This window comes from Drosophila busckii, unplaced genomic scaffold (genome assembly GCF_011750605.1).
Source record: "Drosophila busckii strain San Diego stock center, stock number 13000-0081.31 unplaced genomic scaffold, ASM1175060v1 chrUn_07, whole genome shotgun sequence".
NCBI lineage: Eukaryota > Metazoa > Arthropoda > Insecta > Diptera > Drosophilidae > Drosophila > Drosophila busckii.
In genome coordinates this window covers 1,714,869-1,742,649 of record NW_022872723.1, presented here as the reverse complement: position 1 = coordinate 1,742,649, position 27,781 = coordinate 1,714,869, and the positions used below count along the sequence as shown (strand labels likewise).

The following is a 27,781-nucleotide window of genomic DNA, read 5'->3' as shown; positions in this document are numbered from 1 at the left end:
ACTCACGCCAACTGGCGTTGGACAAGGCATAAGTCCGCGATATAAACTGAATCGAGTCTCCATAAATTCAATAAATAATTATTGCGATGGGGTGTGGGGCTTAGCCTCACCCCGAGCCTCCATACGGATCAAAATGAAAATTCACGGTGTTGGTATCTGCTAGTGGAAACATGTACCGTTACCGCATCTGGGCAGGGACATGGCCTTGTATGTGTACAAACGGGTGTGCTTGTATTCCAGAATGTGTGTGTGTGCGAGTGTGTGGCGACCGCATACATGGGTGTGCAGTTAATGTTCATATTTCCAGTAATACTGCATCGCAGCGTCCAAAGGGAAAGAGAGAGAGAGAGAGAGAGTGAGAGAGAGTTGCCTGCAATTATTGCACGAGAATCGGACGTCTTTCTTTCTGCCCGGACGGGCAGGTCGGAACAGATCCAATTTGCAGCACAATGCAAATTGTATTGTAGTCGAGTTATTGTATAATTGGTACGATGTCGGCTGGATATTCAGACAACAGTTTGGGCTGGGGCTAGGGCTGGTGTGGCTGCTGTTGAATTGGCCGTGTAAAGGCGCCAGTGTTTGTGTCAATAAATTAAAATGAGAATTGATTCGCTTACGCCCGATTTAAGCAACAACCGGCCATTTTATGGACAGAACTGCACACGCTCCGCTATGTAAACAGAATCGAAGCCAATATCAATAGGATACGCATGCGAATACAAATACTGTTCATTCGTAGGGCGCAAAAACTGTGTGTGTGTGTGTGTGTGTGTGTGTGTATGGGTGTGTTTGTGTGGGTTGGCAAATGCTTGTGCAGTCGCGTGTGCTTGCATTCCGAAACTATTAACACACAAATTATATGTTGAGCCCGCACTTTAAAATCCAATTTCTGCTCGCATTACAAGAAAAGTCCATTAAAAACAATGCAGCACAATTTCCGAGCAGCTCACGCGTCTGATTCACGCCCAAATCAGACTCTGCAGTCATCCAAAATGCTATCCAGCACCAAAGCACGGAATGCGGCAGACACACTGTCTCCGAATTGACGACAAACTAAGCAAAGCCCGAGCACATTAAGATAAGAGAAATCGTCTAACAAAACGCATAATCTCAAGCTGAATTAAAAATCGGTAACACAATTTAAATTTATTTTAAATGCTGCCATGTATGCGAGCTAAACAAATGACGAGATACCATAACGAAGTCAAACAAGATAAACCAAGCTAAAGTCTGTGTCAGAGTCACGTCGGAGCACTGCGGGTACAAGCAGTCTCACCAACAAGCGGTCAGATCACCATTCTAATGTAGCTCTACTGACCTGTAGAATGGTAAATGTCAGCGGAACAATAAAATTAGCTGCTTTAATGACAATAAAATTGTCCTAGCACTGTCTCTTGGGGTCTCTTTGGGCCTCTCTGGGCCGCCTTCTTGTGGCAGCGTTGAAATATGTGAAGCAAGGAAATCGATTGGGAGACCAATCAAACAGCATCGTAAATATTATCTTAGCCATCTGCAACTTTGCAGTCGTAGCGTCTTAGGTATATTCTGTTGGTCTCAGTTGTAGCACCCAAGTGCCGTCTCATAAATTTCCCAAAGTGACATTTCTTTGTTATGTTAATTAGACCGCCAAGTATGTAACGAAATTTGATAGGGCATCAGAGTAACTTGCTTACGGAATCACAGACACTCACGCTCATAAAATGCATGTAACAGCAAAGGGTCTTTCCAATGAAAACAATCTTTCCTCGCAATTACTGAACCCGGGAACTGCTCTTCCCCCTAACCAGCATCGTAGACTCTTTGGCGACATCCACATGCCCACGGATATTCTGTTCATTAGCATTTATTGGCTTATTAACATAATACAAAGCCAGTCAAAATTTAAAATATGTGGATTTCTTTCAAAATTTGTTTTTCCAAAAAATCTATTAATTTAATCAAGAAGAACACCTATCCTCACATCATATCACACTCTCACTTGTCATTGATTCATATTCACAAAATTTGTGATTATTAAGCAATTCACATATCTCATAATTGCATTAGCTGCTGCTGCTCTGATCCACGTTCATCACTTAATGACGTTCATACACTTTGACATTTTTAAATAAAATGGAAAAAGGGTATCATGAAGTGCTGCAAACGTATGTAACAGGCAGAAGGTTCGGCGGGCACTTATTGAAGATACGTTCTTGATCAGCAAGACAATCTGAGACCGTCTGTCTGTATGAGCAACAAGAGGTCAGAGACTTGAAGAGACAAAGTGACCAAAAAAAATCGACTTCACCAACAGTATTTAACGGATTTTTTTAAATTCAGCACACACCAGCATAATAACATAAATAACATGAGAAAAAATCGCATTTCAGTTTTGCATTTAGACAGCAGGTTCCGCTTGCTAACACTTCAGCAACAACTTGTACTTGTCCTTGTGTATCAAAAAGTTGGTTACGCCCAACATTAATGCGTTCTTTTTAAACTCACTTCGGTAATGATGTAATAGCAAATTACAGGCCAGTGTGCTGGTCCCATCCCAGACAACGTTCAATACCTAGTCTACTAATGGCCATAATTATTTTTATTCATCTTATCAACCTGACTTGAATGACTCTGCATTTTTCAAATGTATGTATTAAAATACTATGCATGTATGTAAATAAGTCGCTGTGTTGATGTAGGAATGCGTCGCACCCGGTTCCATATACTTAGGTGGCCTACGGTCACACACTTTTTCTAGGTGTTTGACAGCTGCGTAAATGTATTTTTTAGTTCCTCGCTTGGCGTTTAATTCCGTATTTCTTCAATTTTTCTAAGGTGGACAGCGAACGATGCACGGGCGAGTCATGATTTATGGCTAACAATGTACGTCCATTAGGGAAGACTTAAAGCCGAGGCGTCTGCAAGCAAATGCGGTCAAAAAGAAATGCCCATGTTGAGACTTAATTAATGGTTTGCTTTATGCCGCGGAGACAATTCAAGTGCGTAAAATCGTATATGGTTATGTACACATAGGAAGATTTAAAACTAATTTCCCAAAATATTGTCAATAGAAATCATGTAGTAAAAGGGTAATTTCAAACATAATCACCTAATGTTATGCTTAAGTGTGATAAGTAATGAGAATTACCTTAGCTATCTTTTAATTACAAAAGTAGAGAAAACTCTCTAAACAATTGCCAATATATGAATGTATATGTGCTAAATTTAAAACATCTGCTAAAATAGCTGATAGTTTAATAGTTTAATCAAACAAATTATTTTGGATCTCAGAAAGTCGTTGACTTTATATATGCAAACGCTAATAACTTAGCCGCAGTCATTTTCATTTCAGAGACAGAAATTACCATGCAGCATCTCGTTTACGCCCCGACATGCGTCTATGCGCAAACGCAAGCAATACACACGCTGCAAAACGGAGCGTCCACCACTCTCAGCGATGGCTGTTTGAGAATATTAATTGATATAGTTGCGAGATGTGTCTGCTTGAATTGTTTCTGAGGCTTTGTGCGTTGCAACGAAATTCTAATCTTGTTGAAAACGTATTGTCGAGGCTGACACTGTCAAAGGCAGAGCCTTGTGCATTTCGGCTACACTGACACAAGGATTTCCGTACATGACAAGCAGCAGCAATAATTTATAGAGGCTGCGCTGCGTAAGCATCCCAAGGATGACTGCGATGCTAGCCCATTGCTGTTGTTGCAACACACTCGCACTAGAAGGCAACAACATGGGCAACACACAAACACACATACTCGCATACGCAAACATAGAAGATGAATGAGGTGGGGGGAGTTGGGATAGGCCCAGCAAGAAGACTTGTTGTCTGCCCTTCGTTAGAGCCCCAACCCCGGACTGATTCAGTTGCTGTTCCCTGCCTGCTTTGACGCTGTGTATTTGTTCTCGTCTTGTTTCACTTAAATGACACTTTGCATTCTTGTAGCATCTTGAAGCTTGGCTCCCCATTCCAAGTGCCCGTAAGATATCGCCCCCTTTTGTCTGATGCGGAATATGGCTTCGCATAGAGGCGATTCCTGCAAGCAAAAAGGACTTGTGCAAACGCATCCTCAGGATATTTCCCTTTAATTATTTTCTAGCAAATTTGTGTTCTTTGGTATGTTATAATTGAGTGTGAACGGTCTCAATGAATATGAAAATTTGTGAAAATTTAATAAAACTTATAGTTTTCCTGCCTTGACTGTGAGTAACTAATTGCTTTAATGGATGTAAGTATTTAAGCAATTTGCTAATAAAATATTACCTAAGATGGGCAATCTGTTGTTGACGTTGATGGCACATCTTAGTTTTTCCAGTCTGTTTGTACAAGTCTGATGTTCCGCATTGGAAGTGATTGTGGAAGCTTAAAATAGCACTGACCCAAAACAGCACAGTATGAGATTCAACCAGGTTTATTGCTGGCTATAGACCTCCTGCTGTCAACTTACTGAATACTTTGCTTAATTAGTTGAGCAGTATATAACTTTGTCCAAAGTATATACCTATAGTGCTATGTTTTCTAACAAATGTCAAAAATATAGTATTAATATTTCTATGCGCTTAGATATGTATTCCTAAATGCCCATATCTGTCAATCATAAGTTTTTATAGCTCTCGCATGGTGCTGAAGGATTGCCCACACAAGAGTGACCGCAAACAGGTTTAAGAAAAAAGAGTTGAATGTGAGGGGTTAATGCGACAAGTCTCCAAATGGGTAACAATTTTCAAAGTGATTAATTCGCCTTCTGGCTGCCAACGAGAGTTTAACCATAGGATTGATTTATTGCCGCGAGACGTTAAGTGGATGCAAGACAAGTTAACTGTCGTATATCCTCGCCGCTGGTGACCGATCAAAACAAAAACAATACAAGCTGGAGCCACGGTGCTCGAGTCATGCGGCTGTTGTTAGTTGCTCACAGCGGTTGCAAGTTGCAACATCACAATCCCAACTGCAAGCAATATCAACAACACTGCAACAGCAACAGCATCAGCAACTGCAACATCAATGGCAGCCAGCAACAGTAACTATTGTGGCTGGGATGCTTTGCTGTTGGTCATTTCAGCAAAAGAGATGGACATACAAATTATGGAGAGAAAGAGAATGGGCTGCCACATAGTTTATTGCCATAGTTTATTGCCCATAAATGAGATCGCTAAACAAAGGCAGCGAAAGATCCTGAATGGGTCGCCAGTAGGTTCGTTGCTCGATGGCATGTGAAGCGATTAATTTATCCCAGTTACTGATTGGCCCCATTTGTAATGGGAACTTTAATGTCCATTGAAAGTCGTTTACCAATGTAAAACATCTCATGAGGCGAACAAGTTAGTCAAGGGGAAACTATGGGAATAAAGCAAAGGAACCCTCCTACTGGCACTCTCTGGGGGATATCAGACGAAATATCGTTTAATATACCATAATCATTGCGCAACTTATGAATGAAACACCTGCTTATCCAAGACACAGAGTTAAGGGTGCCAAAAAAAAAAAATTAAGCTAATTAATAGCATTAGGTTTGTTAGTTCGGTCAACCCGTTGCTACTTACCGCTGCCTTCACCGACTGTCAATTTCAATTGAAATGACAATTAGTTGCAATATCGAGAAACTGCTGCATGTTAATTTATCAAGCGCCGATAGTCGTTACAAATTGTTTTCCGCAAAACACAAACCTCCCTGCATGCCCACAGATTTCAACTCGCTTGCTGTCTTGGTCGCTCTAAGTAGTTATTTTGACAACAACTTCGTCTCTACCCCGCGATTCGTCATGGAGGTAAACAAAGGCTGCTTGTTATTCATTATTTGGTCCGGTGAATATTTTCTCTTTTATATATTAAGTGATAAGTTGATCTACTTTAGGAGGATGTAGCTTAGGCAGGAACTGTCTGAGTTGTGATCGCGAATATGTGTGATAAGTCAATTTTCTTAATTTTACTTTGGCTTTAAGACCACCATAAAATACTATAAGCCATATAGCATTGTAAGTCTGCAGATTCTGGAAATTTTTTTATTTTTATTTGTAACTTGTTAGTATTAAATTTTCTTATTATACTTTGACATTTGAAAAAGGGTGTCATGAAATTGTGCAAAAGTACTGCAAAAGAAATTTGTCTTGGTCGGAACACTCAGAGCCAAAGGCTAAGGGTCCCAACAGAGAAAAGGAGGCAAGACAAACTAAGTTGATATAGCCATGTCCGTCTGTCCGTCCTTCTGTATGTATAAGCGACTGTTTCTCAGCAACTACAAGAGCTCTAGTAACCAAACATTGTATGTAGGTGCTACTATACCCAAACCCAAACGCTTTTATTTTATTTTTTTATTTCTTCCCCCTCCTTCGCAAGTCAATAAAAAATGGATTACACCCACAGTATTAGGCAATTAAAAAATATTAAAAAAAATCTGAAATAAATCACAAATACACTTTGCCATGTTTTTGACTGATGCAGAACGATCGGGCAACTAACTTAGGAATTATTTACTTTTCAATTTTCAATATAGAGAACGGACTGCGCTTGCTGAAGCACCGTACAAGCGTCGCTGCCGACGTAGTCGTTGGCGTCGTTGCTGACCTGACAGGACCAGCTGTGACCGCGTCCCTGTTGTGTGTATTGTATTGAGTGATGCGTGTTTGTGCGATGCCCTAGTCAATAGTATGTAAAAGTTGGTTGCGCCCAACTTTAATTTGTGCACTTGTCTTACTTTGTACATCTTGCAAATTGAAATTCATTAGTTTAGCACATATGCATGTATGCCCATGAAAAATTATAATCAGAAGCTTATGTTAAATTACTGCGGAAAAATGCATGGAAATTAATTAGCAGCTATTGCCATAAAACAGCGGTTTAATTTAATACTTTTTTCAATATTCTGCTTTAAGTTTGCAAATTGAAGCATTTTTTACGAACAGGCAAAACTGATTTGTTTTCCAGATGACTTAGTTGTACAGATTTTGCTTTAATATGTATATATATATATATACATATATATATTTTTTATTTTCGTTATAGTCGATCGTTCGCTCCCTACAAGATATTCGACTTTATGCAGACGACAACTGCTTAGTCGATTCCTAAAAGTAAACGGATTAACATCAGATTCCTAAAAGTAAACGGGCTTATTACTAACACATCAGATTCAATCCATATCCCGATTAATTTTCAGGATTGGTACCTAGTTCAACCGGGAAAAGCTGGAGACATAAGATTATCACAAAAGATTTACCTATTACCGTAATTGATGAAAATTTGTCTTTTGTAAGAAGTAATATACTAATTTATATGATTATGTTCTATTTTATGTACTCACAGACTCCCTGCATATGACATTTGTATACATACCATACATACCATTGAAGCTCTCACATTTGTACATACACATGAACATAAAGACAAATAAAAGATAACACATTATTGCAATTGACTACAGTCAACGTTTCTGCTATTTCGAATATTTACTTTCTAAAACTTTTCTGGCTACATTTTAAACTTTTCTTAATTTCCTTAAACAATAACTTTTGATCGTCTTTCTCTTTCTTTTTTTTGCCACCAACTAACTTTTTTAACAAATAAAATTATATGTAAAGATAGCAATATAATTTGACTGCACGTATGAAAAGAATGTTTCCAAAGCATAAAATTATTTGGAAATTGCAATGCTCTACTGAAAATGTGACTAAAGGAATTATAAAAATAAACAATATGGATAAAAACCAGGGACCGTAAAAAAATAAAAAAAAATAAAAAATCAGTCCCTGACTTTTATTTAAAAACAAAAGTATAAAAATCAGTCAAAGATTTTTATTTTCATTTTTGAAAATAAAAGTCTTTGTTGCATATCTCGTAAATCTAAATAGTTAGAAGGACCAAATTTGATATACATAATCAGAGCACGCATACAAATCTTTTGACACATGCCACGCCCCCATCCGCCCTTTATTTTTCAATATATAACAAAAAATGTTTTGCTTGCTTAAGACTCTTGTTTTTGCGTCATTACGCAAAAGCTTGTCAGAAAAGGCGGTTTGTAAGCACCATGAAACACCATGATGTTTACAAATTAAAAACTCTAAACTCAACTTTAGGTGTAAATCTTGCTTTTACACTTTGACATATTTTGCTAAATATTTCTTTTTTTGCCACAATCAAACTTCCCAATATTTCATTCATTTTTATTCATTCATTTCATATAATGATTTCTGTTCATATATTTGTCTTTTTTATGATAGGCAAATAATTGAAAAATATTCAAAGTATTTGAAAAAACTAAGCAATTAGTTTATTTTCTTAGTTAGTTTAGTTTCTTTTTAATTTATGGATATAAAAAGATACCTTTTTCAAAGAAAATTTTTGTTAAATAAAATCGAAAAATAATCTACGAAATATTTTGAATTATTCAATTGCAATTTTTCAAATTATTCAGCATATTTCTTTTTTTTAATTTTTTTTTTAATCTTAATGATTAGTAATTAACAAAAATTCACCAGCACATTATATAATCAATGTAATTATATTCTTACAAAAACTTCAATTCAATTGGCTTTGAGTAAGAATATTCAAGAAGATATTTCATATATTAAAAGTACAAGAAATATCCTCGTTAATGAACAATTCGTAGGGCTCCAGTATACTCTCAATTTTTCAACTTCTCACTCGCAGATAAACCATTGCAAAAAATTTATACTTACACTAATGAGTAGAATAAATAATTCAAGTCTAAGTGAATTTAGGATTACAAAGATGTATATTTATTAATCGAATTTTAATTAGTTTAGATTAATAATTAATAATAGTGAATATGTGTTTAATTCAAAGTCTGTTAAACAATGCAAAATGTATCACAGTTTTTATTCTTACTTATAAATTGTAAGGGTCCTATACTCATATATATATATCTATATATGTACAATATATTTATGAATGTTCGTACGTAAGCAGATGATGAAGTTACAGAAAGAGCTAGCTTACTTCAAATGTTTTAAATTCTGCAACGCACCTACCAATATGGTATACCTATGTATTAATTATGTATTACACACTCCATTACGTTGTTGCACGAGCCCAAAAATGAAAGTTAATCTCTAAATTAAAAGTATATTTAACATAGGTAATTAGAATGCAAACAGTGAACGTTTTACGCAAAGTCTTTCCCAGCTCACCATTTGCAAATAAACGGACCTTTAGGTCCTGTCCGCCTGCCAGTATCTTACTATTCTGGCATTGTGATTTTGAAAATTAATTGATATTTGTAGAAAATGTGCAATGGGAGAACTTTAAATAGCGTACCCCTTGAACACTGGCTTGAACACATTCTCACTGCGCTGCAACTGTTGGGGCGATAATGAGCTGCTGCTACTGCTGCCGCTAATGCTGCTGCTGCTGCTGTTGAACTCATCTCTGCTCATTTGCGATGGATACTCGTTTTCACTAAATCGAGTTGAAAAGTTCATGGGGAAGTTGCTGGCCAGATTATAGTTGTTACTGCTGCGACAAGTAGCGGTCATATGGATTTGTGAACCGGTAGGCAGCAGACTCAAAGCCCCGCTCAGGACCTTCATGTTCGGCGGAGTTTGGGGTGGAGTATCGGGTTGGGCTTCGGGAAACCCCATCCCCATCCCCATCCCCATCGCCATCGCCCGCTGACTCGCTGTTGAGTGAGACAGATGCTGTTGCTGTTGTGGATGCGGCTGTCGAGTTAATGGAAACTGCGGCCGTGTCGCTTGCAGACCCGTTCCCGACCCCGACCCCGGCCCTGTGACTCCGCATGCTGTAATAGGGATGGAAGGTGTATGAGTTCCGCTGGAACTGCTCGGACTGCTGCTGCTGTGCAGAATAGGAGCACTGCTCGTGCTCGTAGTATGAAGCTGCTGAGTCGTAGCCCCTAGAAAACCCCCGTACGCTGTGGTATGTGCTCTTACATAAGGCTCACCGTTAAATAGTTGGCTCGCCATGGGCAAAGGCTGTTGTTCTCCCTGTTGTTGCTGCGGCTGTGACTGTAGCTGTGGCTGCTGCTGTTGCAACGGAATCTGAGAGGCCATCGCCAAGCTCTCCTGCAAAGGCTGCGGGTGCGGATGGCGCTGTGCAGCCAGTTGAAGCTGCTGCATTGAAGAGTGCTGCTGCTGCATCGGCATTAGGTGGCCTTGGCCCATGCATGTCGGAGGTGGAGTCTTGCAGGCAACTGTGTCGGCCAAGCTCCAAATTTTGGGCTTCGAAGCTGGAATAAGTACACCACAGTCCCGGTCTAGCTGGTTTTTTGGATCGCTTTGTTCACTGTGCTTGCTGGACAGACCACCGTCGCTGGCATGGAATGCAGCCGGCAGCATGGCCTGCTGCGGTTGGTAATAAGCGGGGTGCTGATGATGTGGGGGATGGTGATACGGATGATAGCCACCTGGATGGCCGCTGCTACTGCTGCCGTGATAAGCCGCTGAAGGGTATCCAAAGCCAGGTCGAAGAATGTTAGCTTGTCCAAGACTTTTGTGCTCATCGTCAATGAGTTCCTCCTCGTCCTTAGCACCATCTGTGGCAGAATTAAACAAATCTCTGGTGTTATGGCTGTCTTCTTGTTGGACAAGTGGCATCTTGAAATAGTCGAAAGTACTTTTACCTTTGGTCCCACCCTGTGACCCTTTGCTGGACTCCAGCTCATCCTTGTCCTTTTCATCATCAGATACCAGAGCATCATCGTCGTCATCAGTACGATTCTTTGGCTCCCAAGTCATCTTGTTTTCCTTCTTGAGGCGCCGCCGAGCGTTTGCAAACCATGTGGACACCTGAGTCAGAGTCATCTTTGTGATGATGGCCAGCATAATTTTCTCACCCTTAGTCGGATAGGGATTTTTCTTGTGCTCATTCAACCACGCTTTCAGAGTTGCCGTTGATTCGCGCGTGGCGTTCTTACGGCGCGCCGCCAAGTCATAGCTGGCTCCATATCTGGAAAACATGGTGAAAGAATGATAGACTGATTAGTATACTAGACTATCTAGGACACGCAGGTCTAATTTAACATGCACTCAATTGGGTGGAGCCCAAAGAGAATGTACTACTACGAAGTTCTGTTGCTGCTCGAACAACGAAACATGGAAGTTCATTAAAAATGCGAAACAATTTAAATTGACGTTCTCATATCGCCGCAGCTAATAGAGCTAGGCACCCAAAGCACCCTCTAGCCACACCTCCAGTGTAGTCCATCGTCGAAATATTGTAAAACATAGTTGTGAAACAGCGCACAACAACAGCAACAATAACAACAATACAAAGAGGAGCAACACTCAACAATAAGCGAGGACGACAACGCCATAAGCGGATGTTCAGATGTGGGTGGGTGTATCTACGAGGAGGAGGTAGGATAGAGAAATGCACTGCAGCGCAGTTGAATTTTGCATTTTTATCCTGCCACTCGAAACACCCCTCCCTGCAATGAAGTTCTCTAGCTAAATGAAGCCCCATGCCTACGCATGTGTGTGTCTGTGTGTATGAATATGTATTTAGGTACATATGTACACTCGGTTGCAGCTCATCTGTGTCCGAGCTTGTCGTTGTAGCTGCCGCTGTGTCCTTTTATCTCACACTCTTAACGCATTTCTCTCCTTTTTTTCTTTTAATTTTTCATGGGATTTTTATGGTGCCGCAGAATCAACAGTTTGTGCGGTGAATTTTACAACAAGATAAAGAAGGAAACTGTGTTTGCCCGGCTCCGGCTCTGTGGACTCCATTGTGTTGTTGTCCTGCCCCATTTTGCTGCTTCTGGTTTTGCTTTCTCCTTTTGCTATTGCTTTCGCCATGTTGCTCTGCATCCGCAAAGTGCCTGATTTTTATGCAGCGTTAAAGTTGATGTTTGAGTTTTTGCTACTATTGGACGACACGAGGATGTTAAGCATTTGCAAATTTGTTGTCCGATTCCCTTTAACCATCAAGGCACGTACAGTTTAAAAAATAGAATACTCTACTTTTCACTATCTAAATTATGCAATATTATACACGCACACATACACGCATAAGGCCTTACGCGTTACTTTGCTTTGCAAATAGGGGCGCCTGTATACCAAATTTGTTGCTCTAGAACTTATAGTCTCCGAGCTCTTGTTGCTCATACAGACAGACACCTCGACTCAGTTTGTCGTGCTGATCAAGAATATATTAGTCTGCCACGCCTCCTTCTCCTTGTAACATACATTCACTGAACTTTATAATACCATAATAATAATTTTTATTTCAAATAATTTATAGTAGACAACACATTACTTTATTTATTACTTACGTATTTATGCCTAGAACTGCTTGACGACTTGGTACTGTTTGAGACCAGAAAGCTTTTCTTTCTGTCAAGTAGTCGGGTAGGCTGAGCGGAACAGTTTTTCGAGTATGTACGAACATTTGTTGATAATTGCTATTCATTCTACTTTAGGATTGCATGCATACACACGTAAATACATTGGTCTATATTTAGGTACGAAAATACGATTTTGAGCAGGCAAATGTATGCGAGGCAGGGCGAAGTGAGCAGTCAGCAGTTGGTGGCCATAATCTTGTTAACAAATCGCATTCTTGTTCACACAAAAACAATAACTGCCGCAGTTATTGCCGAGACTTTCACGGATTTGTATAGAGAGGTGCGGCAGAGTGAAGAGAGCTTGGGCGGAGTCATGTCCAAATGGCCAGTAACGGCAATTATTAGTTTTAAAGTTAAGTACAAATATGTGCATACATAGTAACGACATATGTAAGTATTTATGTACTACAAATAATGCCAGGCACTCGTAAATGTGCATTGTCTCCCTGTACCTGAGTTGCGTTCGGCCCGTTGCATCTACTATCACACCCTCTCCAGGTCTCCCTCTGCTATACGTCCATTATGTGCTCTACGTGTAGCACCCGTTTTGGTGTCCATACACGCTTTGACGCGATGAAACACAATACACAAGCACAATACGTCTCTTTCATGTATCGCTAGTTGTTACGTATTCTCTGTCTCTCTCTCTCTCTCTCTCTCTCTCTCTCTTTCTCTTTCTCTGTCATTCTCTTTCTCTTGCTCAACATGGCGGCCAACATGGCGTTCATTTCCCCACACCTTATTCCTTTTTTGCATTCATTTACTTGCACTCATACATACACATATACTTGCTTTTGCTGTTGCTGCTGTTGCAGTTGCAGTACCGCAGAAAGCTCGATTTCATGGGCTTTCTGCACGCAAACTCTGGCGCTGCCCCTTCCCTTACCAACGGCCAAAAGTGCGACGTGCAATGTCGTTGCAATGTGCAACGTGGAAGCCACAGCCGTCGCGACGGCAATTGCAGTTGCATGTCCGACGACTGTCTGGATCCGTGTCAATTCTGTTGCTGTTGCTGTTGCTGTTGCTCTTGCTATGGCAGTGGCTGTTATTGTTGTTTTTGTTGTTGCTGTTGTTGTTGGTGCGTGCCAATGTCTGCGTGTGCGCTAATGTACGCTGCAGTTGCATTTGTGTGCGTACATGCGTTCGTACTAATGCACATGCATACAAGCAAACAAACAAGCATATGTAAGTATATATACATATACGAACATCGCATGCATGTATGTATGCACATGTGCGCAGCGTGGCGTGCAATTAACTGCGATTATTATTTTCGCCGCAATCATAAATAAATAATTTTGCCCGCTCTGGCAATTTTCACAATTCAAATTTTATTTCCATCCGCCGACGCGTCGCTGAAGCTCAGGGGCTTTGTCAGTGTGTCTGTGCTTCGCCCATGATATCCTTGTCGCTGTCCTCTTCACAGCTGCCGCAGTTGCAACAACTGAGACAGCAGCAACAAGGACCACTCACCCGCCCGCGAAGCAATTAAACTCAAATCAATTTTAAGTACTCGCAAATATTTTACAATTAATTACGGGCACACAATTGCCTTTGCCTTTGATTTGGTGGGTTATGCCGGAAAGGCATCACTGTCTGCAATTATCTGTCATTTATTATAATTTAACGAGCAAAAGTTTGTTTTTCAATTACTATTTGCACTCTACTTGCAGTATATAGAATGATACAATGAAGATCTCTATTTAAAAAAAAATAAAACGCACTCTTGACAACTTTACAACTCTTCTTACCCGTATGCAGACATGGGGTCGTAGGAGTAGTAGCCCGTAGTCGGTTGCAAGCCCGCCGAGGTCCATGCGCCCATATCAGACCCAGCCGCAGTGTCCTTCAATCCGTATGGGTTGCTCTAAAATGGATCAAAATTAACCTCAAGTTTAATACAATTTTAAATGACAATTGTGCTTGAGAGCCAACAAACAACCATAGAATATAAATTCCGAAACCAAAACGAATAGTTTTTAAGTTAAGGTAGACATTTATCTAAAGCCTGACGTTCACCAAAATTATTTTCCCACAGTATCGAAAAGTTGACAATTTTGTTAACATGGAATTTATAATTTAGCAACATATTTCGCCATGAAACAAGCAAATGCTGACGTTGACCATATTTTACTGTCCCGTATCCAAAAACATAATTTAGAGCAACAACACACGCTTTTTACTTGATTATAAATATTTTTTGCTTTTGTAATTTGTTTCTTTATGCGATTGTTTTTTTTTTAAATATCAAAAATTATCTAAGTTTAGTCGACGTGTTTTGTTTGTTTGAAACTCTTAATTTTAATATTGAATGGCCGCTGGGCGACCTTAGTTCGTCTCGGAGCACGATATATGTCCGATGAGAAAATTATCAATGGATTTATGACCGACAACTATTGGCCGGCCAAGTAGCGGTTCGAGGCTTCAGCAACCAATCAGGTTGGTGGATTCGCATTTGGATTGGTTTGATTTTGTGTTGCGCTCTTGATTTATGAATATATATTAACATTTTTAATTGCCTAACATCATGTATGCGATTGTTTATTAATTTCTTAACGTTGGCCTTAAACCTTTGTCGCAATCGATGCCGCCGACTTCAAGTGACAAATATATTTATCAAAATGTGCTTTCATCGAGAGCGGGATCCGCGTTGTGAAGGGTATCAAAACGACATCAATAAACATTAATAACACAAACATATATCTGATCAACTAGATCTAACTGAGTACCACCCGAATTAAATGAAAACAAATGTATGCCAATGGTAGGCGGTGAGGCATTATCACCCCTAATATGGGGCTTGTGTGGATCGTCTGAATGCTGGACAGTTTTCATTTTATCGCACCGTACGAACCCTCTCGGTGGCAACCAATGAAATTTTCTTAATTAAAAGCTGGGTACGATAAGAACGAGCCGCGGTCAGATACATGTGAGACAACTAGCGACAAATGACAGGCGAAGACCAAGAGGTGAGGAGCAACAAGAAAAGAAGAGCTACACGGCGGCTGATTGTGAATTTCCTGCTCTTGTAAACAGCAATTTAACATGACACTTTGGTGCCTGCTGCCGAAGTTATTTTCGACCCATGTGCCTTTTTGAGCCATTTACAGTGCTGCGCTCCATTTCACTTTTGGAAATGTGCTTTTGATTTGAGAGCCGAGCCAGGTCGATTGAAACATTTTTTACATGGGTTCTAATTGACGGAAAAAGAACAGAACACATATAATTTTCTGAGTTTCTGTCTATACTATCAGTTGGTAATTAAATTAAAGCACTCAGACTACTTTCATGTTCACATACACATCAGAAGCTTTTGTAAACAATCAATTTTTATACGACTAGACCTATGTGTAACCGAAGAGAAAGAAGTCATCAGTGTCGCGGATTTAGCGGCTTTCCGGGTAAATCTATCATTTTTAAAACTGATTCAGCTGGAATAATATGTATCGGTCCCCTATCCGGAAATTCTATCCCTCTTTTTTTTTGGTTGTTTATCCTTTCCCAGACTTTTTTACTCGAATGCTTAAAATATTATTTTAATGAGGTAGCATTAGTTGCAGGGATCATAGCAAATAAGATATTGAAAAAACATTAACTAAATTTATATGCTAATAAAGAAAATGGTATCATGAAGTTACGCAAATGTAGATATATAACAGGCAGAAGAGAGCCAGGCAAACCCCATAAAGTATATATATCCTTGATCAGCAATATAAAATAAGTGAATATAGCAATATCCGTCTGTATGAGCGACAAGAAATCAGAGACTATAAACGAAAAATTTTGCATGTAGGTTCTCATATCTCCAAGGCATTCGATTATATTTTTGAAAATTTCATTCCACACATAACTCATCAATCTTGTATCTGTTAAGCATGAGTTTTTAAACATGTATGTATGCATATGTATGTGTTAGCTACTTGTATATGTTTTTTGATGTAAGTCTCGGCCGATTATTTACTCAACCAGTATAAAAAAGTTTTATGCCTCCAACTTCATACAAAATCTATAAATTAATGTCTCTGATCTTGTTGATTATACAAGCAGACTGACGAACTAGTCTAACATATATGTATCTATATCTATATCTTTATAAATTCTGTTACAAGTGTTACATTTTATTAAATATTGCTTACAAAAATACTGAAGCTCTTGAAAATAACTTTTTAAATTGCTTTTTAGTCAAGAATATATTTTCAAATACCGATAAGACTATAGTTACTTTTTGCATGAACTGAATTAATTAAGCCCACTTAATTAGAATTTCTTTAACCAATATTCGCAGAAATTCATCCTATGAATTTTCAATAGTCAATAAAATCGATGCCAAAAGTAAAAATGAAGTGTTTGTACATTGTTTATTTACAGTTTTCGCCCTTCATCTGATGCACTCGTAGTACGGGGTTGTCATTTAAAACTGTGTGCATGTTAGTCGTGTACATTTCTGTGGTCACTTAAAATGCAAAGGGCACAAAATGAGATGCACACATGCATAGATTGTGAGTGTGCGTGTGTGTTTATACATGTGCATAAGCATAAGCTCGATTAGTCTACACATATACGAGCACAAACACAAGCGCAAGCTTCATCTGGTAGGGTAATTGAGGCCATGTGGCAATATGTTTTGTTTCCAATGATTTTGCCTTCGTAGCGCAAAGTATCGAATATCACAATGGAAGTCAGCAGCTCTAACAAACAACGTCTGGGCGGGTAGGGGGAGTCGTGTAGGAAACAAGAGCGCTAGTGTGCGAGCGAGAGGGAAATAAAGTCCGAAAGTCCGATACGATACACGGCTTGGTAAAGACTAAATGAGGTTTGACTGAGCTTCAGTCAGCCATAATGATAATTCGATTTACTCGACTACATTGACAAGCCGATGCTGACCACGTCCCATGCCCCACGCCCCATGCCGCATGTCTCGAGCCCCACACCTACTACTTATTTCTATTGTTTTTGACCGTGTTGCTGATGGTACCTTTGCCTGCTAACGGTTAAAAGCCACTGACTACACAATTAAAGTCATATGTTGAGATAATCCATTTAGCCGTCTTGGCTTTCACTTACCAGCGGTGAGTAGAAGGCGGAGCTGTCTACGCCAATGCTCTGGTAAGGATTCTGTTCTGATCCGTTGAAGGGTATGGTGAGCCATAGACTCCGACGCTGGCTGCAGGCAGGCGCGAATAGCTGGAGAGTGCCAGACGTGCTGAGTCGTACTGACAGGAGCAGACTGTCTGACCCGAGACGGGATCGGTCATAATGGGACGACCATTCTCGCAGCATGAGCTGCCAGTTGTAGGCGTTGTACCTACGGCGCTGCTGTCCAGGGAGCCACCGGGAGCACCACTCACTCCTGACCCTGTTGCCGCGTTTGAATTCTGCGAAAGTCCGTCTGGGCTTAGCGCCCCCGATGAGGCGTCTCCACAAGCGGCTACAGCGGCCCTGTCTCCACCACTGCCGACGCCACCGCCGCCTACTCCCGATCCAGCTACTGCTCCTGCCTGCTGGCTCGACTGACGGTCTACACCGCCACCACCCGTAGGGCTTAAAGCTGGCACGTTTGTCATCACCATTGAAGACGCGTCTTCGGATGCCTGCGCTGCATTTGGCGGCAAGAGCTGCAAAACACAGACCAAAATAAAAAAAAAATATTATATTTTATATTATTTTCGTGTTTAAATCGTTTCGATCGTGTCGCTGAAATATTGAATACAAGAAACGTGTTAAAGCCTTTAGCAGGTTCCCAAATCTATTTATCAATTCATATGTGTTTGTTTGTTTGTTTGTCTGTCTGTCTATCGACCTATCAATCTAGTAAAGAACTTAAATGATCTTCAAGTATGAGCACTTGTAAACACCAAGTTTATTTTCTGATTATATTAAACTGGATGTGTGTTATTGTTCCCAATGACTTTATCTATAGAGTATTCCAAGAAGTCCCCACATGCCAGTACAAGAAAGGCCGGGCCACCGAAACGATTGTGCAGATTTCATAAATATTGATGTTTTGAAGCCAGAGCTGTGCATCCACATGGACAACTAACGTCCCCAACTTCCATTCAGGAAGGCTCGACGCGTCTTGGCTCAAAGTAATCATTGGTTTAATTTGAAAAATCGACAGATGAGCCATTACACGATGCCACGATAACATGTAAGCGAATACGGTGTTAACACACCATCATCGCCTGAGGCAAGGAAGCTCAATACACACAGAAGCTGCATGCGGTTTTTAAATCCCAGAGCGATTAATCGGTTCGCCATATTTTCTTGCTCGACAGCACATTATTGACGAATTCCTATACTGTTGTCCACATCAATTACCCCGCAAATCGGAGCACTGCATAGTGTATTGACAGCAAGCTCAGTTGATGTCCTCCATCATCATGGGCTGATGCCTGCCAATAGCATGCGCCAGCGGTTCGATTCCTCCGACATTTGCTTGCTTGACCACTTGTCCGCTTGTCCGCTTGGCCGTGGAAATTAATATGCAAAGTGCGGCAAGCCCAAGACCCGGTATATAAAGTCAAAGATGCCTGAAATCAATGAGGGTGTGGCGCAATGACGCTTGCGGGCCAAACATAAGCCAGCCGGCATAAGAGAGAGGGAGAACATGTAGTCAAATGCTTCTGAAAATTGCCGCAAGACAATCTTCGAAATGGGCAGCAGCCCGCGCCTGTTTGATTGCAGTTCTTTTTAATTTTTTTGCTTATTTTAAGAATGTTTACCAGAGCAACACTGCTGCAGACTGCTTTTCGCAAAAATATCGATAAACCTATAATTAAGTTGAATACATTACTGATGGTCGGCTTCAAATTGATCGACTGCCGTCGATGCAGTCTTCGTCGTCACCCGTCACCCGTCACGATGCGTCGTCTGGAGGCAGATGCTTCAGACTAGCCCCAAAGGTCATATACGACTCGTGCAATAACATTGGAAGCCTCGGTTACAGCTCCCGTTGTCTGTTGTCTGCAGACTAAGGTCTGAGGTCTGAGAATTTCTACGTATTGAGCCTTATAATTATCAGAAGTTATTAACATAATCTGTCGATTTATGCGGTGTTCAAAATAATTACCTGACCGCATGTACATTAATACATATCAATATATATATATACTATATTTTATTTTAAAACTTTTAATTCAAAATTATTTATTTTTTATTAATTCTTTATAGTGTTGACAATCAAGCGAACTAAAAATATGTGGATTTTGAACAGCACATAATAGAATCTTATAAGATTTTAAAAATATAGGATGACTCACACTCTATGAACCAATCATAATGAAAATTTCGAGGCCGCGATGTGTGACTGACTGACAAACGAAAACCATTTATCAAATTATAACAAATGATTGATTAAATTCTTTGTGTCGCATTTTTATTAATTAGCGAGCAAGTGCTCGCATTTATTAAATGATGGCAAAGGTAAGCTTATTTTGGAGTCGTCAGAAAAAAAAAACAAAATATGTATAAATAATTATAATGAAAATTAGTAATAAATCATACAGGATCTCATTCATTCACCCAATCGACTCGACGTTCCCATGGACAATCCGTTCTTCTTCCTCTCACACAATATGAGAAATATGACAACTGATCTGATAGGCGACACTGGTTGCCATATAGGGAGTTCTATGCGGTCTTCAGAAAATGCATTATTCATGACTGAATTCAATGCTGAACGAAGCTTAAGGAAGCTACTGCTACTACAAGGAAGCGCCAGCTAAGGCACTCTGAGCCATGACCATGCGAAACGGCTGCTGATTCGCAATTGTGCTGCTGTTGCTGACATAGTGCCCAACCAGAATGGGGGATATGTATGCAGGCATGCTGGCAAGCTACAGCCAGATAAGATCGCCCAGTCTTGCCATGTGTGCAGTACCAATTTCTTTGAATCACAAAAGCGCGGAGTGCAGGGATCTAATCTCAACTTGCATCTGTACCCACAGAGAGACCAAAGTTTACGCAAACGCAGCGCCTCCACTTTCGCCCGCACCTCGACCCACACTTACAGATGACCAAGTTGATTGTGGGACTCCAAGCGCCACATGAGAGCTACTCAGGCTATGCAGGCGAACACTGAACAGAGGGAAAAACATTAGGACAGGACAGGACAGGACAGAAGCTGAGGTGGAATGTATTGTTACGTAAAGTAGATCACATCACATTCAGGGCAAGTGCAAGAGCAAGTGCCGTCGTCGTCTGTCGCCAATTTTTACTTTTTGTTGTTACCGTTCGAGCGATCGGTAGATTGGTTGATCTGTCGGTTTGTCTGTCTGTCTATCTGTCTGTCGATCGTTGTTGTGGCTCTAAGGGCGATGCATTGCCCGCCCCATCTGATGCAGTGCCGACAGATTCCCTTCGTATCGTTGAGGTTGAATCTGTGCTTTTGCTTCTGGATGCTTTCATTGACTCGCTGCTCACGTATTCGTGTGAGCATGCGCTGGCGCATTCCCAGAGCTTACTCTCAGCTGTCACTTTACGGTTATGAGTTTTATGATTTACGATCGCTGCAATTGAATTTTATTAATTTTTCAACAGTTTCACTTGCCGCAATCCTTCCATGTTCCCCCGTGCTCACCTCAATCGCATTTTAGCTTTGCACTAGTTAGAGAACATTAAGTTTCTCCTTTTTTATCTCTTCATCTTTCTCTTTCAGGCATGATCACTTTACTTCAATTTAATAGTCAATTCGAAAAATGAAATATCTATCAACTCTATCAACTCTAAAATAGGCTAAAAGATATAGTATACACAGTGATAAGATATACATACATATGTATGTGGCTTAATAATACTTAATACTGAATCGCGAATTTAAAGAGTCATTTTGAAAAAATGATGCTTGATGTAACTGGAAATTAGAACTAATAATTTTGCAAAAATATAATTTCCGCATAAAGCATAAAAATACAATTTTTATTTAATTTAAAAACAAACCTGCGAGGCCGTCGGAAAGCCAGCGTATCCAAATTGCGTATATGCAGCCATTTAAAGAATTTCTCTATAACAGAGCGGGTGTTACGCGCAACTTTGTTTGTAAAACTATTTTCTTATTTTATTATTTTAATTTGTTTTATTTTATAGTATATATTACACCACGTGTTATAATGTTTATTGATGCGTTCTAATTGAGTAACACTCGTCGAGTAAATTTTACAAAGTCATTGAATTATTTGTGACCTCTGCTAGTTTCAAGCAGTTAACAAAATGTGGGTTAAAATAGTCACAAAAACTTAACCGTCTGATGTGACAGATATACCGTTGGGAAACACGCGTAGAGAGAATTCTAAGCACAAGCTCCGTTCGCATTCACCGAGCGGCCGACAAACCAGAATAAACATTGGGATTATGAAGCGAAGTATCGACTGACGGCAACAATGCTGACATAAACATAACCATAACAATTGCAACGCTTATCCACACACAAGCGAATACAGATACAAATACAGATACAGATACGGACACTGTCACAGATACAGATTAAAATGCACGCACACGCAAACGCAAACGGTATCGGTAGCGACTGCGACAAAAGCGCGCTCCAGATGTTTACCTATGTACGTTCGAACATGAACTGGTTGCGGATGGTTACTCACAACGGGCAAGAGAGCTCACATTCCGTTGCAATCAACACTTTGGGGCTAGAGCGAGACAACGCTACTCTGTTGTTTGAGACTCGGTTAAACCAGCAATACAAGACCACCGTTACGACACTGGAAAGCACACGTTCTGTGGGCTCTGACGGAAACGCCCTCCTTGCTTTGCTACTGGTGGTGGCGGTTGCGGTGGTGGTGGTGAGTGCTTAGCTGCTTTCCCAGCTTTATCGTTCCAATACTCGAACACTCACTTACTCTCTCGCGCCTACCGCGAGAGTGGACAGGAGAGATACAAGCTGAAAGGGCGACTGGAAATTCTCTGGAAAATAACACAGACAGCCAATCAAAACGCTTCGTTCGATTCGTGAACTACGTTGCTTCTATTATTCTTGAATGCTTCCTCCTGGCTTCCATTGACAGGTGTGACTTTTATCAGTGCCATAACATTCGAGCCAAACAAAAGAAAGCAAAAACGAAATGGAAATACGACCATTAATTACTTCTTATGTTCACGCTTTCTGAGCTAGGAGATATGGCAACGCCCACTTGTTTTGTTTGGCTAGTCGTCTGTTTGTTTATCTCACTGCTCGAGCTCGAGCTCGAGTCCAACCCAACCTAAACGATCGTCTGGCAACAACTCAAAACAATCAGTTGGCCCACATTTCAGATAATTAATACTGAAACACTTACTACTTGGTAATCCAACAAAAAGTGCACTATCTTCAGACTGCTTGTAGCTACTGTACCATACACACTTACATCACTTAAAAATCATACAATCTGAATCTATTTTACCAAAAAAGTGTTTTACATCTTTTATTTAACAAATATACATTGCTTGTAATTCTAATTTCCTAGCCTCATTCATTTTTAATGAAACTTCTAAAATATATACAGAGTATTTTTGATCAATTTGTATGGATTGAGTAAAATTAAAACAAAATATAATAGGGTTACTTGGACAAAATATTTGGAATCCAAAGACTAGCTTTTTGCTGTATTTGTATAAGTAATTCAAAATTCACTTTTAATTCCGAATTATAATTAAAGCGTTGCCGTGTATTGTCAAAAGCCGAGTAGAGAGAGAAATAAATGAGCTTGTCCTTCTATCAAACATTAATTTTCGAGTTGTCTCAACCGATCCCTAACAGATTATTATATTCTCAATAGTAATTACTTATTACTCTGTAAAACAAGAAAATTATTTAAGATAATAAAGTTTTCGGAAATGAAAATAAAAGGCAACCCCATAGGGTGTTGAGTAATATCAAAAATTAATAAATATTTATAACTAAGTCGATTCAGAATAAAATAAGAGTCGTATTTACGTTGAATAAAACAATTGCCCTTGCCCAAATTTACAAATACATATTTTTTAATTTATATAGAATATATATTCGATATATAGATTCGAGTAAATTTGGATTTATTTTTAAAATAATTTAAATAGGTTTCAAAGTAACTTTTTGGATAATCTAGTGACCGTAAAGCGAAATCATTTTTTTTGTGTCGAAAAATATATATGTACATATATAAGAGGGCTTCGCCCACTACTCCGCGAGCTCCATCAAGCCCCAATTTTTTTTTTTTTTTTTATTAATAAGTTGGCACGCTGGTTTAAGTATTCTCTAAAATATAAAAAAAGACAAATTTTCTTCTCCTATATCAGTTTAACTAATTGTCCTTTAAGTTAAAACATTATTAAGCCATTAAACAATTTTAGGAAATGTGTGACTAAAGGAAAAACAAAACGGGATACATAGCACGATTTCAATCCGAAACGATGTCAGAAGTAAGTCGAACTATTTCCAGAAAGGCATTTTAATCATGAAACAGGATTAACTTAACAACTTAATTCGTACTACACAAAACAGGCTTAGGTCAAGGACTTTATATTGTTGTTTAACAATTTGCACACCGCCAAGTATACACACAAAACTAAATATGTATTCTCCATATATAAATACACATGGATGCATAAATGCACACACGTACAGTACTTTCCTGTTATTCCTAGCCATTTTTAATTTTATTGAAATTACAGCTTTTCCGAATTTTCCAGTGGCTTTTCACCAATCTTAGAAGGCCAAACATTGACTATTTTTCAAATGGATTTAATGAAAATATCATATTGTTATCTATTACTGATCTTGTACGGTTTTTGTACTCTTAGATCAATTTCTCGATAATTATTGAGCCGCCTCAACATGGATGATTTGAAAATATCAGATTTTTATCTCTTGTCGTTCGCAAAACAAATTTTTCTTAAGGCGAAATATACTGTTTGATTTCCCGGCGCCATTTTCCCGTAATTATTTGATCACCTGTCCGTCAGGAAAAACCCTTTAATTATGATAGAGCAAATTAATATATATAAGACAAGTCACAAGATAATGAGGATAATTTACTTTGAACTGATGGAGTCTAAATTATTAAAAATAACATTAAGCAAAATTTTATTTTGCTATTTATAAAGAAAAATTACTTCTGTCATTAACAGAGTGAGTTGCATTGAAGAAGGCTTGCAAATTTATAAAAACCTAAAAATGCGCTGAGCTAGCCGAAAAATTTTTGGAATACGATGGCATTTTTACGAGGTAGCACAACGTGAACTAATAAAGATACACAATGGACTCGTAATATATATAAGTATACACACATGCATACTACATATACATAGACATAAACCAATAGATGTATATGCATGTGTATGTGTATGTGGATGTGTGCGTTTATAGCCCTGCTTGTTGGCTACGGTGGTCATGAGGTGTAGTTCAAACACTTCAGTGCACATGTTTCCAAACTTGTTGTTAGATATATTTTGTTAACTTTTTATGATAATGTAATAAAAGCGAATTAACCTATAAAACGGAAAAAAGTGTGCCTGACATGATGGAATTGCGCCATAAGGTCTGGGTGTGTCCTTGCTGAGATTAAGATATACGGGGGTACACCCAAGCTCAGACTCCCATTGCCATTCCCATCCACCTTTGGTAAAAGTCTAGTGCAAAATGGAGCAACAGGATGTTCACTTGGCTTTAAGCAACAAATGAACTAAACACAGAGTACGAGAAGAAACCGAGGAATGAAGGAGGAATACTCGATTTAAGCTAAATATTTGCTCAGTTACTTTTCACGTTTAACGATCTGCGCTTTTGGCAAGCGGTGGGCTGACTCTTAGCAAAATGCAATCAATCAATTGGTCAGCATGACTATATACGATAGGCATTTGGCAACCACATGGGGCGTTTCCATTTGCGGAGTGCCACATTGACCACCCTCTGCGCGGTCCCATTGCGTGATTACTAGAATCCTTCGTAACTGAAAAACAAGCCAGAGCCACTGAAACTAATTCCTGGCCCAACAGGCATCTTTCCTCAGTGGTTTAAGTGTACGTAATACTTAAGCATACAAGTAAATATATACGTACATACATATTTAATTTACAAATCAGTTGCCGGCACTTAAACCTATTTTGACAATTGAGCTGTCCGCCCGTCACCCTGACAGCGCTCACTTTTCGCACCACAACGGACCGTATACGCGCACACACATACATGCATATAAACGGAATCACAAATGGGTCGCATATGCATGGGGAGGGCTGCTATTGGCGTCCTGTCGTCCTGCCTCTTGATTCTCTGACATTGCCGTTCAGCCGCTCTAGTGTTATGTCGCAACACTCTCAGCCATTAGTCGGCTGAGGGCCGCGCGTTTTATGCCGTTTTAATTGCAACATCTGTCACTGTGGTTTATGCATATATCAATTTCGAAATAGGCCGCCAAATGGCAATGGCAATGATTCAAAACCGTAACCGTTGCCATTCCCGTATGCCAAAAACAATCCCTTACCTACAACCATGGGCAAACGCAAGCCGGTATGAGAGAAGAACCACCATGAAAAATGAATTATTTTTATTTTTATTATTCGCCTGCAAACTCATGCGACAAAACTGTCACAACACACTCTCTATTGACACGACTGCCTGCTAGCCTGGGCACGGGACGTCGCCTTATGATGAAGACGAGGGCACGGGAAGTGAGAGACCAGGCCTCATGACGTTACCATAGGCCTTTGTTTTTGTTTTTGTTTTTGGCATTGCTTCAGCAATTGTTGTTGTGGCCGATGAAGTTGTTGTTGTCATTGTCAGCGGGCTTAACTGTAATGGATGTCAGATAACTAAAATATTGTCAAATGGAAAGCATCGCAGTTACATAATTGATTTGAAGCAAAGAATTTTAAATGTAATAAAAGGCCTTCTCTCGGGTTTATTACCAACTACCAAAAAGTGTTCTTACCCAGTTGCAAGAAAAAAATGTTCATTTGTATGAATTCGATCATAAGTATTATATTTCTTTCGTTACTTGTGATTAATACATCTATGTTGATTTAATTCACTATTATAATCAATTTCATACGTCAAATTAACCATATATAAACCTTACATACTAGACTCCAAAACATATTTAAATAAGCATTCTCTTACAATTTTTTTAACTCACTGTTGCCATAAGCTGAAGCTATTAAATAAATAAAGATGAAATTATAAGAACTTCCAACTCGACATACATACGTCGATACGCGTCATTTATGTTCACCGAAGAGAATGGAATTCAATCATAGTTGAATCGTAAGAAGTCAAAGTCAAAGCATAATGAATTCGATTTGCTAATATACACATTAGTATGTAGTATGTGAAAAAGGCATTCCGCCCAACTTCACAAATTAAAAGAGTTCTAAGTGTATGCACCTAATCTACTTTTCTATGCATGTATGTAAGTGTTAAAATCTCTAAAGCGATTAGTAAGCACTGGCTCAGATACTGGGTGTTTTACTGGCAAGGCAGGATAGCGAGAGATGGCTGCATCAGGCTTAAATTGCCAAATGAGTTTGTCAATCAAAATGCAAATGTCACAGGAAAGTGGCATAATCCCACTTGGGAACTGCGCTAAGCCGAGCGAAACGAGCCGAAATCCCGGTGTGAGCTAAAGCGTTTGACCGCAGCCGTTACTGCCGCTCTCCTGACATCTCAATAAGTTCTCTAGCCGGAAGGACTCTGGCAAGGGCAGCTCACATACACATAGCATCGGAAGAAACAACATATGACGAGGTTGACAATGACATTGATGTGTATACAGTACATGCGTGCATGCACTTGTGTGTGTGCATCCCGCTCAGGACCGGCAACAGGGAGTTCTAAAGTGCGCATTGTGTAGATGAGTGAATAGTGGGGGTGTTAAATTGCAATAATCGGCTCTAGAGTAGAGCGGGCACAGCGACAACGTTTATGTTTTATGTGCTCATTTATAATGCGCACTGCTCATTTGGTAATGGCTCGATAATGACGCACGCAGAGGTTGCTGACTGCTGAAAGGCTGTTAAGTAGTCGACAACCTCTAGGTATTGTGGAAAGCTGAACATCTGTTTACTAAAGTAACCAAACCATACTCATTCCCAGTCGTATCCAAACTTCAAATACTAATACTTGCAAACGACTGACTTTCTAATGAGGCTCAGGTTGAGTCACCAGTAAATCTCAAACGGAATGGCAAAACACAATGACAGCTTGTCGATCTAAGGAAAGCTTGAAATGAAGACTTAGCCAAACACCAAAGATAAGCTTGCATGTAACTTTAGGCGCCACTCGCCAAAGGGCAATTGGGACTCAGTAGAGGAACGGCAAAAACGAATCTAATAATATGAAAACAAACAGTTCCAAGTGGAAAAAGAGTGGGAACATCCAAGCAACAAGTCAGCCACGACTTCGAGACTTCGATGTGACTGAAATAGATAGACTTAGAACGCGCAACAGATATAGTCGCTAGACGGCAAAGAAAAAAGTCATAAAAGTGAATAGACCCATTGCC

General features: G+C 39.6%; 1 protein-coding gene across 1 annotated transcript; it reads right to left on the bottom strand.

Moving 5' to 3' along the window:
• Positions 1-8,841: 8,841 nt before the first annotated feature.
• LOC108598396 (homeobox protein araucan) lies at positions 8,842-21,349 on the bottom strand. The gene is given in 6 exon segments (XM_017985016.2): positions 8,842-10,505; positions 10,593-10,918; positions 14,069-14,184; positions 17,382-17,438; positions 17,441-17,932; positions 21,255-21,349. Coding segments are annotated over 6 exon segments (2,289 nt in total). The 5' UTR covers positions 21,306-21,349; the 3' UTR covers positions 8,842-9,258.
• Between the last annotated feature and the right edge of the window lie 6,432 nt (positions 21,350-27,781).